Here is an 18,425-nt window from a genome sequence, read left to right on the forward strand (position 1 = left end):
TACTTTTATTGCAGGTCTATTTGAACTATGTATGCTTTGCCCTCCGAAACAGTTTGAGATCCCGTGAGTTGAACAACCTGCGGTATAAAAATTTCATATCTAGTACACTATTCGTGTCAACCGAACTTCGCGTTGTATAAAATCTACAGATAAATGACAACATTGTGTTTCTTTGAAATGAGGAAAATTTTAAACAGCACAATAAAGTTTTCGGGGATCTCGTCATTCGGTCAGTATATATCTAATGGCTGAAATAGGAGCGAAAAATGAAATACGCAGCGAAGATTGGTTAGTGAAATGCAAAACGTGGGGACATGAAAGATCGGGTATCTACGCCCCACCCCCCGTGTCGCATCAAGTTAGATGGGGTGAGACCGTCTAGTAGTCCTTTGAGTGGGGAATGGGTAGTCGATTCATGCACAAGCCAAACTAAAGCAAATGATTGGCTGATCCGAGTCACGTGGTCCATAGTATAACATACGACCATTCCGTACGAGACCTAGCTGGTCAGCAGATGTTTGCACTAATGGTCGGTTGTGGCTCGATGGCCAAGTGGGACAAGCCCGAGCACGTGCACCTTCTGGTTCGTGGTTCGAAGACCGACGACGTCACGCGCCTCTTTTCGACCCTCCCCGCTTCGCTGACAGTGAAGTGGGTAGTCACAACTAGGTTTTGTGAAGAAAGGCAAATCGATGGAAGGCATTTTAAGGCTCGTGGATACTATGCTATTTTCTCGCTTGTATTGGCAGTTCATCTTTCCTTAGTTTATGCGCCTCAACCATCCAATGCGTTCGTTTTTTCTTGGCTTGTGCACAAATACAGTTTGAACGCGCGTGCTTCCTGACTTGTGCACAACTAACCATTCAGAATGCTGGCTCGCATACCCTTTGAGTGATTTGGCCGGTTGATTCGCGTCACATGACCAAGGCAGACTCAGCGTTCGTATGAAACATTTTTGACAACACGGTACCGGGTTCCACACAGCGCATAGGCGTACAGCCAAGGCAGTCGTTGTTCTTGTACAAACCATGGGGATATTTAAGAAAATTCCAAAACTGATGAATTGAGAATAGGTGTGTCTGCCAGGTTGCCATTAGCTGTTACCGTAAACATTGTGTTTAATCAAAAAGCCGGTATTTTGAAACGTTTTTCTATTGACCGTTTAATCTCCAATTACACCGCACATTTTCGAGAAGTGAAATTCGCATCGTTGCGCATACTTCTAGCCGAATTGTATCTGATTTCGGTAGGCTGTAATGCGAGACGAATTAAATATCAGTCACGTTTCCATTTCAAGCGTTGGAATGATTCGGACATTGAATCACAGACAAACATACCGTCACCGAAGCATTGGTTACAGAAATCGATTTTACAAAGGAAGTGGTGTTTACACTTCTTCTTTTTTCTCTTCTTATATAGACAGTTTCGTTTCACCACGCGCCCATTATCTATAAGCTTCAAATGGAATAATACGGAGAGATGTATTACAGAATTAGGAATTTTAGTTCGGGCAACCATAGCTAGATACCTACCTCGCAGTATCTGCAGTCAGTTTCCAGCGTGGTCCAACCTTCGCCCTCCACGTCCTGAAGACAAGCGATTGCTGTTTAAGAAAGATATGAGAAAGTCTTCTTATGAAATGCGTTTGTTACCTTCAGATGTGGGGGCGGAAAGCAGCAAAGACAAAAGCAGTAACATCTTCCAGACAGGCGAATGACATACTAACACATTTCTCATGTGTATTTATACGACCCATTATTGACATTAGTTTCCTATGCAATTTTTTCAAATCTGCCATTGAAACAACTTTTTTGTGTTTATAATCCATAACTCATTGAATTTTCTAGAGGCTAACAAAACGCTTGTGTAAACGGTTTTGGATAGTGTCTGGCGATGATTGTATGCAATAGTACTAAGAATGGAAAAACGGGTGTTATTGCCAAGCCATCTTGCGCAACAGCCAGCCATGAAAAGACATACTAACCGTCGTAATGCCCTGCTCATTAGGTTGCTGAAAATTTGCCGACAGCCCACGACCGGTTTTCCCCTTCTTGGGGCTCATCAGGTAGGCGCCATGATGGCGATTACCATGTTGGCGACCAGTAGTCTATTTAGAGGGGCCTTGAGGAAATTGAATGCAGGTTGTCGAAATAGTGTTCCTTTATTTGTTCCACCAGTTACCCGGACTGGGCTGCCAACCGATTAGTCCGTGTAGGGGAATCAAAGGGACCATATAAGTAGCACCTCTCTGCGGTTTGCCAATCTGGAGCTAACGTGATGGAGCTAACGTGTGGGTAAAACTTCCTAGAAATTAGGTGGGATAGATCAGTCACATTGGATTTTCGCGAGTATCCAATCCATCCCCTGATGCTTACTCGATTGAAGAGTAGAATCGGAGGAAATCGCACAAAATGTGACCAGCAGCAAACCAGTTCCATGTGATTAATGAGTCTACATAACACTCGTAACAGGCACAATTACAACAGAATTAACGGTTACGGATAGGTTAAATGTGAACACAACGTTTATTGAAGTTGTGGCTCTGCGGAATATTCCCGCATGCAGCGCCCGACGTAGCAGAGCTAGCAACTTCATGAACTATTCGCAGTTAGCCACATTTAGAGAGAAGCATGTGATTTGTCTCCTGTACCAGTGTAACGGTGATACTACTGATGGGGAGGCATGTGAGTAGTATGTCTTCCTGTAAATTCGCTTTGCCTCTCCTGAAAAGTGGGACCTACTGCGGAATTTGTGGAGTCGCTTTGTAGCATTTGCTTGGATTTGAGTCAATGACTGTCCCGGCAAGTTCAAGAAAACACGTTCAAGAGAAGATGGATGTCCAGTTTTTTGTAAATAGGATGCAAATGAGAGTTTTGCTTCCCTGTCCAATAGTCTGTAACTGGTCAGTTGGCATTCCTAATAAATAACTCCGCAGCGAGAACCTGCTTTCTTTCACCAGTGTTCTACGCGTTTCAGCCTGCCTAGGACTTATCGATGAGATGCGGCAGGATCGGTCGCGTTCCTGTGATTAGAATCTTTCATGATTTACCACAGCCCTAACTTGATGTTAACTTCAGATGCGCGCATGTCAAATATGAATATGGTGTAGGCAATGAACCGAGTGCCCTCATGATAGCTGATGGCTTGAGAGCAGTGAAGGTCATCCACGAGGAGCCTGATAGGTTTGAGAACAACACTCGTGTAAATTCAGTCTCCCAGACAAGACGTCCTTAGATCGCGAGATTGACTAAAAATGGCTAGCCTTTAGCAGGAGCTCAAAGAAGTGGAATATAACTGATTGGCTTAGTAACTGAAAGACTGTGGGCAAACACAGTATACGTAGTGACCTCCGTGTAACGAGTAACAATAATGATAAATGACGGTCGGTCTTATGTTTGAGCGAGCCACTAGAGGAATCTAACTCATTGTCCATGCGCTGATTTTCTCGGAATTATTTTGCAATTTTTCAGGTAGATATTTTTAAACAAGTATGAGGTCATCAAGGAAGGTTAAATTGACAAATGATAATATAAAGGAGAGTTAGGGGTAGAACCAGTTAGTGACTGAATGTGTGAGGGAGAGTTCACACGCTCCTACTAAACGGATGCCGAATTTCTAGCGAAAGGAGCAAGTAACTAGGTCTGCCACAGAAGAAATCGATAGCCAACCACTGATCTGTGAATGGAAGGTTAAAAGTTGTGACACATCGTGTACTTGACCCAAGGTCATAGTTCTCTGATGGAAGATACAAACTACATCTCTTACGATCAGTCTTGGTTGCCGCTGTGTACTGTATGTGATTTCAAGTTTGATTTCTATAAATGTGGTAGCGTTTTTCGGCATGGAGTAGCTTCTTTCGGGGGATGAACTCTCGATCTTTCCAAATCTCGTCATACGCTCGACGGATATGATGAAATTAGGCACGCTTCCTCCGTTCCGCTCATTGGATAATGGTTGCACTCCAAGCCACTCAAAGAATGAAGTGAACATTTTTCAGCTGCAACACCCTTCCGGTGCCTAAATGCCATGCCACCCGAAGGTTGCACGAGGGCTGGGCTACTGTCAGGTTGCCCAAGCCTAGACAGGGGAAGTCGAGAGGCAGAGGCTGGGTTCGAGCCACGGATCTTTTGTTCAATAAATTCGCGCTCTAACCACTGGGCCATCTCGTCCTCAGTATCACTAAAACCATGTGTCATACAGTGACTGTATGTATCTTGATCTAATGCAAACGTAGCCAAAATTATTTGCAATTAGATGGTTTTGAGACTTCTAGCAATTACAGATATTGTTAAAATGAAGTTAATTTAATCAGATATATTCATGATTCCGTAGCGAGTTTTACGGATAAATGGTAGTAAACAAAATCGGTCCTTGTTTGACTCTAATAAGGTATCTGAAAACTCTTCGAAAAACGTCGCATTTTGTTTCTCCTCCTTTAGGCTTGTCAGCTGGACATAGTCCTCGAGTTTCCACCAACCTTATTGCCTACTTTAACACCAAATTGTACGTAAACGAAGTTACACACTTATGTTCAAATTGGCTTGGTTGTGATGGTGAACTCAACTGAATGTCCACAAAATTGTTCGTTTATCGTAACACGCAATTGGATGGTTATGATATTCTACAACTGAAAGTGCTGCACACAGGCTGCCTCATGTTTCAGTTGGTACGACATTCGAGATATCGCAGTATATTTTCATAAAGGAAACTACCCACAATGATGTCGAAACGTTTTCAGCAACCTTGTGAGTAGTTTCCTTTATGAAAACTGGATGAGCTGCACGAATGGTGTATCGTGTTTCTATTGGAAAAATATTCAACAATCGAAGTAGTCTTCCCGATCCAACGAAACTCTCAAGGTTTCTGAAAACCCTTCAACAGTTCACTGCCAGTTCTACTAACAGAAGCCATTTTGGGAGTTGTTCTCAATGACCATAGCTTTCGTGACCAGGAGGCGTTCTTCCCAAAGATTGCAATGTACCTCACCAACTGCCAGTAGATCACAACGGGTTATCAAGTTTCGTAGGTGCGGGAATACTTTCAGACGCCCTTGAAAACAGTCAGGTTGAGTCTCAAAGCGTCGAATTTTTTACTGTTCCGCTGCGATTTAAAAAAATACTACTTGAATACTACTTAAAATTCTGTGGTTAAATTGTCCCATGACTGCTGGTTCTAATGTGATCCGGTTTGCTCATAAACCACGTGCAGATTCTCCCCCTTTCTTGGTACCACCTTTTGTAGATTAGAAAATAAATTTTGAATGGAACTGCTGGCATTTTTTGCTTAATCACGAAGGATTATACTTGCTTGGGTTTCGAAAAATTATTCTGTATTTGCAGATAACTTGTATACTGGTGCCGATATTATGCGACTGAAGCTTGACAGCTTTATTTGGAAGCAGATGTTGGAATTTTGCCTATCGATCCACATCAACCAATCTTATTAGTTGACCGAATTCATGTCACGTGCCCAAAGGCATCATCAAGCTAGCAAATGTGGATTGACCTTTATCAGGAAGGTCAAATTCCTGAAAGCAACCACTGTATACCCGAAATCTACTGAGACTCTCAGATCCGCTAGATGTTGACCAGACAGCCAGCACGTAACAGCCTCGTACCAAAGCCAGACCATGTGCGTCAGCATTGGACCAAGTTCAGACTGTCCCTCCAATAAATAGCTTGAGACCGTTGTATTTTTCCACTCGCTTGTTCTGAGTATAGCTGTTGTGTTCCCTTCTGTGAGTATTCTTTCGGCATTAGGCACTGGAGAGGGTCAGCAGCAAACACCTCAGATTGGCGGATCAGCAGATATAACAACTCTAAAGTTGAGTTGCCGTAGAATGATTTGACTAACTAATGCGTTGGATGGTTCCTAATTTCTGGCCGTTATGCCCAGACTTCAACGATTTTAAGCAGTACACAAGCCTTTGGGGTTAGTTCTTTGTACAGCAAGTTCGGTTGTCACCAGGACTGTACATCGGTAATAACCAATGGAGCTCATCTTGGCTCACTTAAACTGAACGGAAATCAGTGTTCACGCTTGCTGTTGGTGCTTCTTTTCGTATGTGTATTGGGACAGCGAACTGCTGAAACTCTTCCGCCCCATGGATCTGACATCAGAGATTACGCTACCGGGACCAAGTCTGCCTCTTAGGCAGATCTCCAAATCGGATGGGGTTACTTTGACATACGAGGTCACTGTATCCTTATACGCGTCTTAACTTATCAATGCCGCTAAGTTCCTTCAAAAAGCATAGAATCAGGTGAGTCCTGTGGATTTCCACCATATTTATGTAGCCGCTGACAACACAGATGGAATGTAAGGATTCTTCTAATAAGTGACTACTGCTGAGTAATCCAAGCTCACTCTCAGAATGCACAATAAACAGGCTCTATATTTGACTTTTTTTGACAATGAAGTGGATGTGTTGTGTGCCATATTGACTATTTTGGTCCTTATTATTCATTGAACCAAAGCCCATCATGAACGACAAATAGTACGCAGTGCTGTATTCCTGTGGAAGGGGAGGGAGTGCTGGTGCACTGTGTAGGCTGCAAACAGCAACTCGGCTTTGTACATGTCAGATGAACGTGGCCCCCAGATTTCAAGTTCATTCGCTGGAACGATGTAAGTGGAATGTAGAGCAAGAGCACAACAGTTCACTATCCACGAAGAAGAAAACCATGTGAATCTACCAGCGGAACCCGAGTTGGCTGCGTGATTGGAGCGTGAACCGGACGGTTTCTGATTCGAGCCGGACCTCTGCATCTCGACTTCTCTTCTCGTTGGCGTTAAAATTCTCGGAAAGTCCTAACGAGTTACATCTGTCTCTCTCCAGCCATGTAAACTTCGACTCAGGAGATAGCTGAAGTAGGGATCAAGTTTATACATTTATTCACTCCTTCCATAGTTTCGTCATATAGTCCAAACAAGAAGATTCCCTCCATAGATAAACGCCTCGGTTTCTCTTCAGTTATGAAACAGTATATCCGTGTACCACCCGAGCAAAATTCATTGCCCTGCTTTATTCTCATGCCCCCACAATTTCATGTTTATTTTTGGATAGTGGTAACGGTACTCAAAATAAAAAGCGGTTTGGTAAACCTGAACTTCGTCCGCAACAGAAAACGAGCTGAATTAGAATGTCGCTGAAATCCGCGGTAGACGTGAGCACCACCTACCTTGGAAGCTGCTTTGAGCCACATGACAGCATTCAAAATTGTTGCTACTAACAAAAGAGCAGTAGCTGAATGTTTAAAATGCTCGTAGTGCGGCATAGGACAAAAGCGGTCAGTCAAGACAACTGAACGACTAGGTGGTCCTACTGATTGTCACGCTAGTCCCCTTGTGTTTTTAAAAGACTGACATCTTTTTACGATTCAACTAATAACCCGCGTTTAAATAGTGAGGTTGTCACTTTGTAAACGGACGAGTGATCCTCTGAGATATTGGGCGTTTATGGAGATGTCATTAATTCGGTACTGAAACGAGAGGTGCACATGCTGTTGGAATACTAAGGCTTCTCGCAGTAACATTTGTTCCATATAGCCTACGGGCTGTTTGTGGCGAGAAATGGCTGGGTGACACATGTAGCTCTCATGTGTCAGCTGCATTGTGGTATTCTCAGAGTGTCACGGTAATTACAAACCTGTGGGACATGTCATCACGATCGAGTACCAGCTTTGCGGAATTTTCGGCGATTTCCCCGTAAATAGGTGAAGTATTCACACTGCATATCGTAGCAGTTCTGAGCGGTGATACAAATCCAACATTGAGGGCACTTTAGTTGCACGCGGGAGCCTGAATGATGCAAAGGCTGACGCGGGCGGTCACGGTATTAAACAAACATCTGAACGCATGTGGCCGAACGGTCGTGTTCAAACTGTCAGTCTGGAGTTCGTGGGTTTAAAACTTCCTCATACTTCGTGAAATGTGCTCTGCTGATGATTCTCGTTAAGAATGGAAAACTGTTCAGTGCATCTTGGCTTTTCAGCACAGACTGCCTTCGCCTACAGAACGAAATCTCCCTAGGAAACTTCCAAATCTCCTCACACTACCAGCAGCATCTTTAAATGACCAACATGTTCTGGTAGGAAGAGGAACTATAACCGGAACTGATGGATTCTGTAATCACTCCGCTCTATAAAAGGAACTAAACCTCACATGATAAGTACAGAAGCATCAGCCCGCTGATCTGTGCCGGCAGGCTCCTGGCACTGTTCAACTACTTGACAGCAAAAATACATAAATGGCGATGCGTTCTTTGAGCTAGTCGCGGCAAAGCATTTGCCTAACAACAGCTTCCAATAACAGCGAGCATCTCCAACCACCGTTTACCTTCTTCATATGCAGAGCGAAAACTTTGGGCTGCCTCTCTCAAAATGTACTGTTGACGGTTCCTGTTCCCGGCCTTCATCCGGGACATATGCGACTTAATGACATCGAACTTGAAAACGAGCAGAGGGGCCCCTAATTATTTTGAAATCCTCACTGGCACAAAACAGAGGTGCTTTATTGTCTCTGCACTCTTCAGTCTTTGTTTAACGATCATCGCAAACGCCGTTTTCGTTAACAACGGTGCTCCATCATCGGCTTGCTGGTTTTCATATCTCCCCTCATATTAGGGCGTTAGGGGCATGTGTGGATTTTTAACCGCGCTGCAAAAGGTCGAGATATTTCCCTTAAATCTTTCTTGATATCGGCAACCGACCATGAAGTTTTTGGCGCCTTTTTCAGGTTAATAGAAGTCGTCTTGTTTGTGATATAGAGAAGGCGTTCCCACAAGCACAGTTCCCACCGGAAAACAGAGTACCATTCCTTTTCGAAAACGTTTGGTGACAATCGGTAGATTTATTGTTGGGCAACGTTTCGCTTTTGACACAAAAGCTTCGTCTGGCCAAGTGACTAGGTTTCGAGGTTGGTCGAGATTTAAGGCGGAAGGTTAACCAATCAGCTGAGTCGAGCTAAATCTTTGTTGGATGTCGGTCGAGGGATTTTTCTGTGTCAGGGTGGGTGAACAAGTGTTGGGCCGATGGGGGAACCTACATGTCAGCGAATATACACACATTTGCAAACTAATTTGGTTTTTTGAGAGACTCGTCTGGAACCCAGCTGAATTCCTCGTTTGTGATGTTCTCAGGCAACTGATTGTGCTGCATCAGGCCGCCTCATGTTTCAGTCGCTACGATATTCGCGAAATCGCAATGTATGTATATTTTTGTAATGTACTACTCATAAGGTTACTGAAAATCCGTCGACAGCCCACGACCGGTTTCGCCCTTCTTGGGGCTCATCAGGTAGGCGCAGTCCCCGGGTTTCCGTCAACCTTACGTTCTACTTGAAACCAAATTGCACTGAATCAGCGAATGTGAGTAGTACACTACAAAGAACCTACATGTGTTTGGGTCCAGCCTAGGGTCTAGTTCTTCTGGTTCGGTTTATTTGATGGACCCTCTTGAACGTCGTTTGAACTTTCTGTCCGTCTGTGTGGATGAGCTAGTGCTAAGATTGTCGTTCAACCACTCTAACACACTAAAATCCCTCGGGCGATACCCAACAGAGATTTAGCTTGACTCAGCTGATTGGTTCTCCGCCTGCCTTAAATCTCGACCAACCTTGAAACCTAGTCACTTGACATGCCGAAGCTTTTAAGTCAAAAACAAAACGTTGTCCAACAATGAATCTACCGATTGGCACCAAACGTTTTCGAAAACGATGACTACCAAATCGGTTCCAAGTATTTTTCATGTGGGAGTACCATTACGTTTTCTCTGCCATCCTGGCGACGACCGGAATAAGCGGCAGACATTACCATCCTAAAGCGTGCCCGGTTAGCCATACTGCCCTCATTATGACCTGATTTACGCTGACTGATGCTTGTTTAGGTGAATGCCTCGTTAACATTTAGGCGAATGACTGCATTGTTTCCGTCGACCCTGTCGATGTGACTTGATTTCGTAAAGGAAGCTACTCACAAGATTGCAGAAAACTCTTCGAAAACGCACGACCGGTTTCGCCCTTCCAGTTCGGGCTCATCAGGTAGGCGCAGTCCCCGAGTTTCCGTCAACCTCATGTTCTACCTGAACCCAAATTGGAATGTTTTTGACATCTCGAATGTCGTGCCAACTGAAACATGAGGCGACCCGCGTGCAGCTCATTCAGTTGTAGAACATTATAAACGAGAGATTCAGTTGAGTCTCTCGTGAAAACTAAATCGATTTGCAAATGACTTAATTTCAGTTTATCAGTTAAATTAGATGGTGAGGCTGGATGTTTATTAGCTATGTCAGCCGGTAAAAAAAGAACCTGAAAGTTTTATGAAGCGTCTTTTCTATTTGGTGCTGACAAAAGACACCTTATTGTCACTGGTCTACCAACTGGTTACTTTCCGACAGTCCCCGCCGTCAAACAAGACTTATATTGTCCATCCTTAAAGGATCTGTGCTCCGACCTGTTGCTTCAACCAAAGCGCTTATTACAGCAACGATTTAAAAGTAAATGTGGTCTAGAAGAAACGTACTTATTCGTCCATAGAAAGCACTTGAGAAGTTTCGCAGCGTACCATACGAACGATTGCATAGTTGATGATGCCTTGGTTCAGCGCACTCACTGAATTCGGTATGCGTTACATCATACTCAGTATTTCGCCGATCTTTCACCATTCGGTCACAAATCTGTTTTTTACATACACTGCACATCAAGCTCTGGGATGATACGTTGTAACTTACTGGTTAATTGCGCGCTTATCCAACGGTATTTGTCAACATGCGTCGGTTGGAATTGCATGCCGCTATTCTCTCCGTGAGTTTCATGTGCTACATTCTGAGGGAACACGCACTTGTGGACTGATTCTTTGCCTGTACTTAGCAGAGAAAGTCACAGCAGATCCGAATTCCAGGCCCCTGTGGTCTATAGACTGAGTTTGATTCACGAGGGTTCCGAGGAATCTCATGGAAGTCATGTGCGAACACGAGATATCCCAGCGGTTTGAGGATCACCGAGCACCCCTGTCCGATTTCACATACACTGGGTGTCGTAATTCAGCGTTTTCACGAACTCCAGGATACGTGTAACCGAAGTCAAATAGCTAGTACCTTGTCAATGTTAGAAACAGTTGCTCGTTTGAAGGAACGAATTAACGTCATAAATAGCACCCTTAGTGCTTCTGGTCTCATGCTAAACTTTATCGGGCGTGCTGAAGAGAGCGAAATCTTCGATGAAAGGTTAGAGATTGGACTGATAGGAAAATAGATCTTGTTCTTTTCACCTGGTGTCCGGCTACTCGGCAAATTGAAGTCAGCTGAATATCCAACATCGCGTTGCGGATAAGGGCACAGTCTCCGGCAGACGTCCGATTAGCATAAGAATGTGTAGCGGGTAAGCACATTGCTTCAATTTCCTCGAGGCAAGTAATATTTGCCGGAGGCATGTGATACACACATGCCCGGGACAAATAATAGCTGAGCTTGGTAGCTTAATTTCAGACGGTTACTCACCAATGGAGGGGATGTTATGGTGCGTCGTGAAGGCGTACGACGTAAGGTTGCGTCATCTCTACTTTGAATGCTTCTAAACACGCTAGTGCAGTTGAATGAATTATTTTGACTGGGGATTTGGTTTACCGCGTAATCGCCTCGCCAACGTGTAAAAAGTATGTTTGACCACTCCTATAGAACGAGCCCTTGACAATTCCTGCTCAGAGCACAGTAATTTCAAATACATCTCTGTTGAATGTTCTGACGCCTTCCAGTTAAATGTCGCATTCGTATCATCTTCATTCTTGGACGCCTGTCTAAACTCCTATTCCGTTTGAGAGGTTACTTTTATTGCAGGTCTATTTGAACTATGTATGCTTTGCCCTCCGAAACAGTTTGAGATCCCGTGAGTTGAACAACCTGCGGTATAAAAATTTCATATCTAGTACACTATTCGTGTCAACCGAACTTCGCGTTGTATAAAATCTACAGATAAATGACAACATTGTGTTTCTTTGAAATGAGGAAAATTTTAAACAGCACAATAAAGTTTTCGGGGATCTCGTCATTCGGTCAGTATATATCTAATGGCTGAAATAGGAGCGAAAAATGAAATACGCAGCGAAGATTGGTTAGTGAAATGCAAAACGTGGGGACATGAAAGATCGGTTATCTGCGCCCCTCGTGTTGCATCTAGTTAGAGGCGGTGAAACCGTCTAGAAGGCGACGTCAAGCGCCTCTTTTCGACCCTACCCGCTAGCACGTCTCTTCAGAGGATACTACTGCTTTGCTGACAGTGAAGTGGGTAGTCACAACTAGGTTTTGTGAAGAAAGGCAAATCGATGGAAGGCATTTTAAGGCTCGTGGATACTATGCTATTTTCTCGCTTGTATTGGCAGTTCATCTTTCCTTAGTTTATGCGCCTCAACCATCCAATGCGTTCGTTTTTTCTTGGCTTGTGCACAAATACAGTTTGAACGCGCGTGCTTCCTGACTTGTGCACAACTAACCATTCAGAATGCTGGCTCGCATACCCTTTGAGTGATTTGGCCGGTTGATTCGCGTCACATGACCAAGGCAGACTCAGCGTTCGTATGAAACATTTTTGACAACACGGTACCGGGTTCCACACAGCGCATAGGCGTACAGCCAAGGCAGTCGTTGTTCTTGTACAAACCATGGGGATATTTAAGAAAATTCCAAAACTGATGAATTGAGAATAGGTGTGTCTGCCAGGTTGCCATTAGCTGTTACCGTAAACATTGTGTTTAATCAAAAAGCCGGTATTTTGAAACGTTTTTCTATTGACCGTTTAATCTCCAATTACACCGCACATTTTCGAGAAGTGAAATTCGCATCGTTGCGCATACTTCTAGCCGAATTGTATCTGATTTCGGTAGGCTGTAATGCGAGACGAATTAAATATCAGTCACGTTTCCATTTCAAGCGTTGGAATGATTCGGACATTGAATCACAGACAAACATACCGTCACCGAAGCATTGGTTACAGAAATCGATTTTACAAAGGAAGTGGTGTTTACACTTCTTCTTTTTTCTCTTCTTATATAGACAGTTTCGTTTCACCACGCGCCCATTATCTATAAGCTTCAAATGGAATAATACGGAGAGATGTATTACAGAATTAGGAATTTTAGTTCGGGCAACCATAGCTAGATACCTACCTCGCAGTATCTGCAGTCAGTTTCCAGCGTGGTCCAACCTTCGCCCTCCACGTCCTGAAGACAAGCGATTGCTGTTTAAGAAAGATATGAGAAAGTCTTCTTATGAAATGCGTTTGTTACCTTCAGATGTGGGGGCGGAAAGCAGCAAAGACAAAAGCAGTAACATCTTCCAGACAGGCGAATGACATACTAACACATTTCTCATGTGTATTTATACGACCCATTATTGACAACCATTATTGACATTAGTTTCCTTTGCAATTTTTCTTCAAAAGTGCCATTGAAATAGCTTTTTTTGTGTTTATAATCCATAACTCATTGAATTTTCTAGAGGCTAACAAAACGCTTGTGTAAACGGTTTTGGATAGTGTCTAGCGATGATTGTATGCAATAGTACTAAGAATGGAAAAACGGGTGTTATTGCCATGCCATCTTGCGCAACAGCCAGCCATGAAAAGACGTACTAACCGTCGTAATGCCCTGCTCATTAGGTTGCTGAAAATTTGCCGACAGCCCACGACCGGTTTTCTCCTTCTTGGGGCTCATCAGGTTTCCGTCAACCTTATGTTCTACTTGAAACTAAATTGCACGATATTATCGAAATTCACCCATTTGCAAACAACTTTTGTTTTTCGAGAGACTCACCTAGAACCCAGCTGAATCTCCCGTTTATGATCGATTCAGCTGGGTTCCTGGCGAGTCTCTCACAAAACCAAGTATGTTTGCTAATGAGTGTATTTCCCTAAACTAACCATCCTTCCAAGTGTCCCCCCTTCCAGAATAAGTGTTCTGTAACTGGGGCCACTTGGAAACGGTCACGTGATACCTGACATAATATAGGATATTAAAATGTTTTTTAGAAACAGAGATTATTTTATTCTCAACAAAGACTGTCCTGAGTGGTCGCAAGGCAGAAATTTTTCATGAGAATAATCGGTGATGAGGCACTGATTAAGAGCCGCCAATCGTATTTTGGCAATGCATGCGTACCTACTTGCTTGATTTAAATGCAAGCGGACGGATGTATGACTTGTACTCAGTGTAGATTGTTCACTTAGGGCAAACGCTTGGCATTCCAGTTGCTCAACAGCGAACAGTGTCTTGTAGAGTTGTCCGCTAAAACTGACGATGGACTGATCCAGTCTAATTTCACGACTTTATGCAAATCGCCTAGAAAGTTTGGACAGAAGAACAGTGCACACTTGTTCTTCATGTGACCACACGATCAACCGAAACAGTCACTTGTTTTTATGCATTTCGTCCGGAAGGTCAGCTTCTTGAAAGCCCGGAATCTACTGTGGCTCTCAGCTCCGCTAGATGTTGACCAGACAGACAACGCCCCCTCAATATGCAGGGCCTCACAACCTTGTGTCAAACCCAGACAGCGAGAGCTCAGGCAACGCCCCCCTCAATACGCAGAGCGTCACAGCTTCATGCCAAAGCCAGACCGTGTGCGTCGGCGTTGGACTGAGTTCAGACAGTGTCCTTCCACTAAATAGCTTGAGACCATTGTATTTTCGCACTCACATGCACTCACGCTCTCGTATTCGCTTGTTCGAACATAGCGGTTGTGTTCCTTTCTGTGAGTCTTTTTTCAGCAACTAGGCGCTGGAGCGGATCAGCAGTCGGATACAACGGATTGGCGAATCAGCAGATATAAGTCTCCCATCAATATCAAGTTATTTTGCCAAATTAGTCATGTTCGTTAAAAATACTTCCCGAATGAGATACCCAGCCAATCCAGGAAGCCAGTATTCAAATGCCGGTTTCGCGTCTATGAAGGGCAAATCTGGCCGCGGGCTGTCGAAGAGGTTTCAGGGACCTTATGTGTAGTGTGTTACGTCTGTCCAGTAAACTTGGTGCAGTCAAAATTGTAATTTTTATGAATCACCTGATCACCCTTCAACCGTTCAGAATTCAACCGCCAAGACACAGTGGAAACAACGGAAGCGGGTGCAGTCAGGTCACGTTGAATTCCACTCTAGCGCCAAAAGGGGTTTGAGTGAATCGACTTTTGTGGACTGGTAAGCCCCATCCATGACTGACTTTCAAACTTAGATGAGTGTCAGTATTCTTTATTCTCATAGAATAACTTGGCAATCCTTGGTCCTACAAAAACAAACGCTTCTGTCTGATCAAAAAAATTCATTACAAATGTTTTGAATAGTGCCATTTCCTTCCTGATTAATGTAGCTAGTCAAAACAAGAACATTAAAGTGATCAGTGCAAAGTCAAACGCGATGAAACTAAGACCTGTGTTCTAACGGGTTTCCATAGGAGGCTATTCTGATTTGAAACTAGGGTACACTCAGGGCGGTGAGGTGTTGACGAAAATACCTATTTTTCGTTAAAAATGAGTGGCTTTTTTGTTGACAATACATAAAATCTGTAAGGTCCAACAGATAAACTTCATAGGCTTGTTATTTATTCAACCTGGAGTTCATGCTTGCCTCAGGTGTGTTCGTCTGATTTCGATCTTCAAGTAAGCTGGGCCGGCTGGTAAGCGAGATAAATCAGGAAGGCTGACAAGAAGAGTTTGGAAGGCTATAAATGGCTGTTTTCGCGAAAGAATTATTCAACGGATTCCCTATATGCTGGAAGCAAAACGGAAGTGGACAACTAGTAACAACAGAGTAAAAAGCACACTAACTTTGCTCACCTGTTCAGTGTACAGCGCTAACAGCTAATTGTGCGTCTGTGCAGGTGGTAATAACTTTGGTATTGAACGGTTGTCTCGTGGTCCTTGCGTGATTCAGTTATTTTCTTCACAACCAATTGACAAGAACGTCAATAACAAGTGCCTACTATTGAAAGGAAGAAGGCTTTCGCTGTGGAATTGCTTAGTGAAAACACTGAACTGAACAGTTACAGACTATTGGACAGGGAAGTAAAACTCTCATATGCATCTTGTCTACAAAACTAAATATCCATCTTATTTTTGAACGCGTCTTCCTAAACTTTCCTGGATATTCGTTGACTACTACTCAAATGCAAGCAAATACTACAAAGCGACTCCACAAATTCCGTAATAAATCTCACTTTTCAAGTGACGCGGAACGGATTTACTAGAAAACATACTACTCGCATGCCCCATCAGTAGTACCTACCGTTACAGTAACTGCTCACCTGCTCACAGTGTACAGTGCTAACAGCGAATTGTGCTTCTGTGGAGGTGGTAATTACTTTAGGATTGAGTGGCTGTCTCTTGCTTCTTGCGTGCTTTGGTTATTTACCTAACAATCAGTTGATAAGGACGTCAATGACAGGCGGCTACCACGACGCCTTTTTCTATACCAAAGCCCATGATTCCATTGGTACAGAAAACGGGCAAAATCAAACGACGATTGAAACTTTTATATGGGGAAGCGTTACTCGATCAGCTAGTCAACAAGTGACCAAGTGATTGAATGGCAAGTGGCACTATATCCTCTCAAAGTGCGAGTTAATCACGCTTCTGATCAGCCGCTTATGGTCGAATGGTTAAGTGTTCAAACCACCAGGTGGCGGTTTCGCAAAACTCTAATTTCGTAATGTGCGTACTCCCGATGATTTCTAACAAGGATGAAGCAGCTGTACATTGTTCCATTAGAGGACGAAACCTTCATTGAAAATTCCCAACTATGCTCAAAATGCCATCAACATTCTCGAATGAGCAGCCTGCTCTGGCAGGAAGAGGTATTTCCACCAGGATTCTAGTGTACTTTAACCATGCCGCTCTACATAATAAAAGGGAATAAGACATCACCTGACAATTACAGAGGCATTAGCTCACTGAGCTGTGCCGGGAAGCTCCTGGCACGAATGCTGCTCATCTACCTGACAGCTGAAGTGATCGAAATTTGTTGTACGTCGTTTCTGTACCAACTGGAAATTTACTTCATCCCAGGTTGTATAATTCTGAAGTCTTTTTAAAGTTAAACCGCCTTAAAATAGTCATTTGACCCTAAGTCCCAATCTTGTTTGCACATGACTTAGTCCTCCCGTCTGCTAATCCGGAATCGCTCTCGAATTTTCTATGATTGGTTGACGCTCCTGAAGTTCTAAACTTACTGAATCTGTGACCGAATGTCTTGTTTGACTACCAAGTTTCTGGAAAATACTGCGAAGCCGAGACAGTTTCGTTTGTGACCAAAAAAAAACAACTTTCCACGTTGGCCTAATAAGCAGGATGTGATTGCGCTGACTGTTGTCGAAGCACTGAGGCGTCGTGTGCTAATTCGTTCAAGTTCAAATGACCTGAGCCGTCCAGGTGCTGTGGGATACTATGCCTTTTACAAACGATGTGCGAAAATGGCTTAGTCTTCTCCATACGCGCTTATGCGAACACTACGCAGCGTGAATTTCTTGACGAGGTCGAGCTTATCGGTCTTGCGATATTGATGACCAGAATCATGATGGGCGGTCACCTACCTCTCTCTGCTCGAGTCTTCAAAGTAGGTCTGCATTCCACGTATGAGCATACATATATGTATATGGTCGAACAGTGGAGTGAATACCTTTCAAACAGATGTATTTCTCTTTGGTTTGAATAAATATCTCGTCCGAAGCACCTCTTTAAAAAGACCATGACACTTCGTGAGATAAGTTAAATGTGAATTCTTTTCTTCTATTCTTGTTACATACGACGTTTTTCTGTTTCCGTTTTGCGCTATATCGTCCTTCTTGTTTTGACCTGAACGTAAACCGCCCCTTGGCTTTGTCAGCGCACGTTGTGTTGAAATCAACTACGTGGTTTTCAACTTCTTGTGGGCATGTTGTTTCAAGTCGTGGTGAACTTTGTCTAGGCCTAAATGTTCCCCCCTACCTAGTTGTATATCATCCCGTTTGAAATGAGCAATTTCTAAGCCGGTATGATCCCAAAACTTAAGATTTGTACAATCTCATTACTTTATTATTGTTAATATTATTATTGTTATTAGGATTGTATTCATAGTACAGGGTTAGTTGATAGACCTCGTTTGAGTAATTAGACTTTTTGGGTTTTGCGCGTAACTCAGCGTGGCCCAACCGATTGGTAAAAACAGTCAATACTGAGATTTTTAGTGCAAAGTTCAACCCACGCCAGACGTTTTGTCAGAAATCTCACTCTAACTCTCAAAATATCAGCAGAGCACTGTATGGCGCGGCCTCGTGGCTTACCCATGTAACGGTCGCACTACTGATGGGGGAGGCATGGGAGTAGTATGTTTTCTTCTTGTAAATTCGCTTTCCGTCTCTTGAAAAGGGATATCTATTACGGACTTTGTGGAGTCGCCTTGTGGCATTTGCT

The 18,425-nt window shown here is 43.5% G+C and overlaps 1 protein-coding gene across 1 annotated transcript in view; it reads right to left on the bottom strand.

The window, feature by feature from the left end:
* T265_09666 (hypothetical protein) overlaps positions 1–17,601 on the bottom strand; it is a gene marked incomplete at both ends in the record, with an annotated part of 23,876 nt that extends 6,275 nt beyond the window's left edge. The window contains 5 exons of the mRNA XM_009175817.1: positions 1,338–1,455; positions 1,533–1,603; positions 14,399–14,547; positions 14,584–14,736; positions 17,567–17,601. Of these exons, the coding sequence (XP_009174081.1) occupies positions 1,338–1,455; positions 1,533–1,603; positions 14,399–14,547; positions 14,584–14,736; positions 17,567–17,601 (526 nt within the window). The remainder of the gene's footprint in view (positions 1–1,337; positions 1,456–1,532; positions 1,604–14,398; positions 14,548–14,583; positions 14,737–17,566) is intronic.
* Positions 17,602–18,425: the final 824 nt, after the last annotated feature.

This window comes from Opisthorchis viverrini (genome assembly GCF_000715545.1).
Source record: "Opisthorchis viverrini unplaced genomic scaffold opera_v5_296, whole genome shotgun sequence".
Classification (NCBI taxonomy): Eukaryota; Metazoa; Platyhelminthes; class Trematoda; order Opisthorchiida; family Opisthorchiidae; genus Opisthorchis; species Opisthorchis viverrini.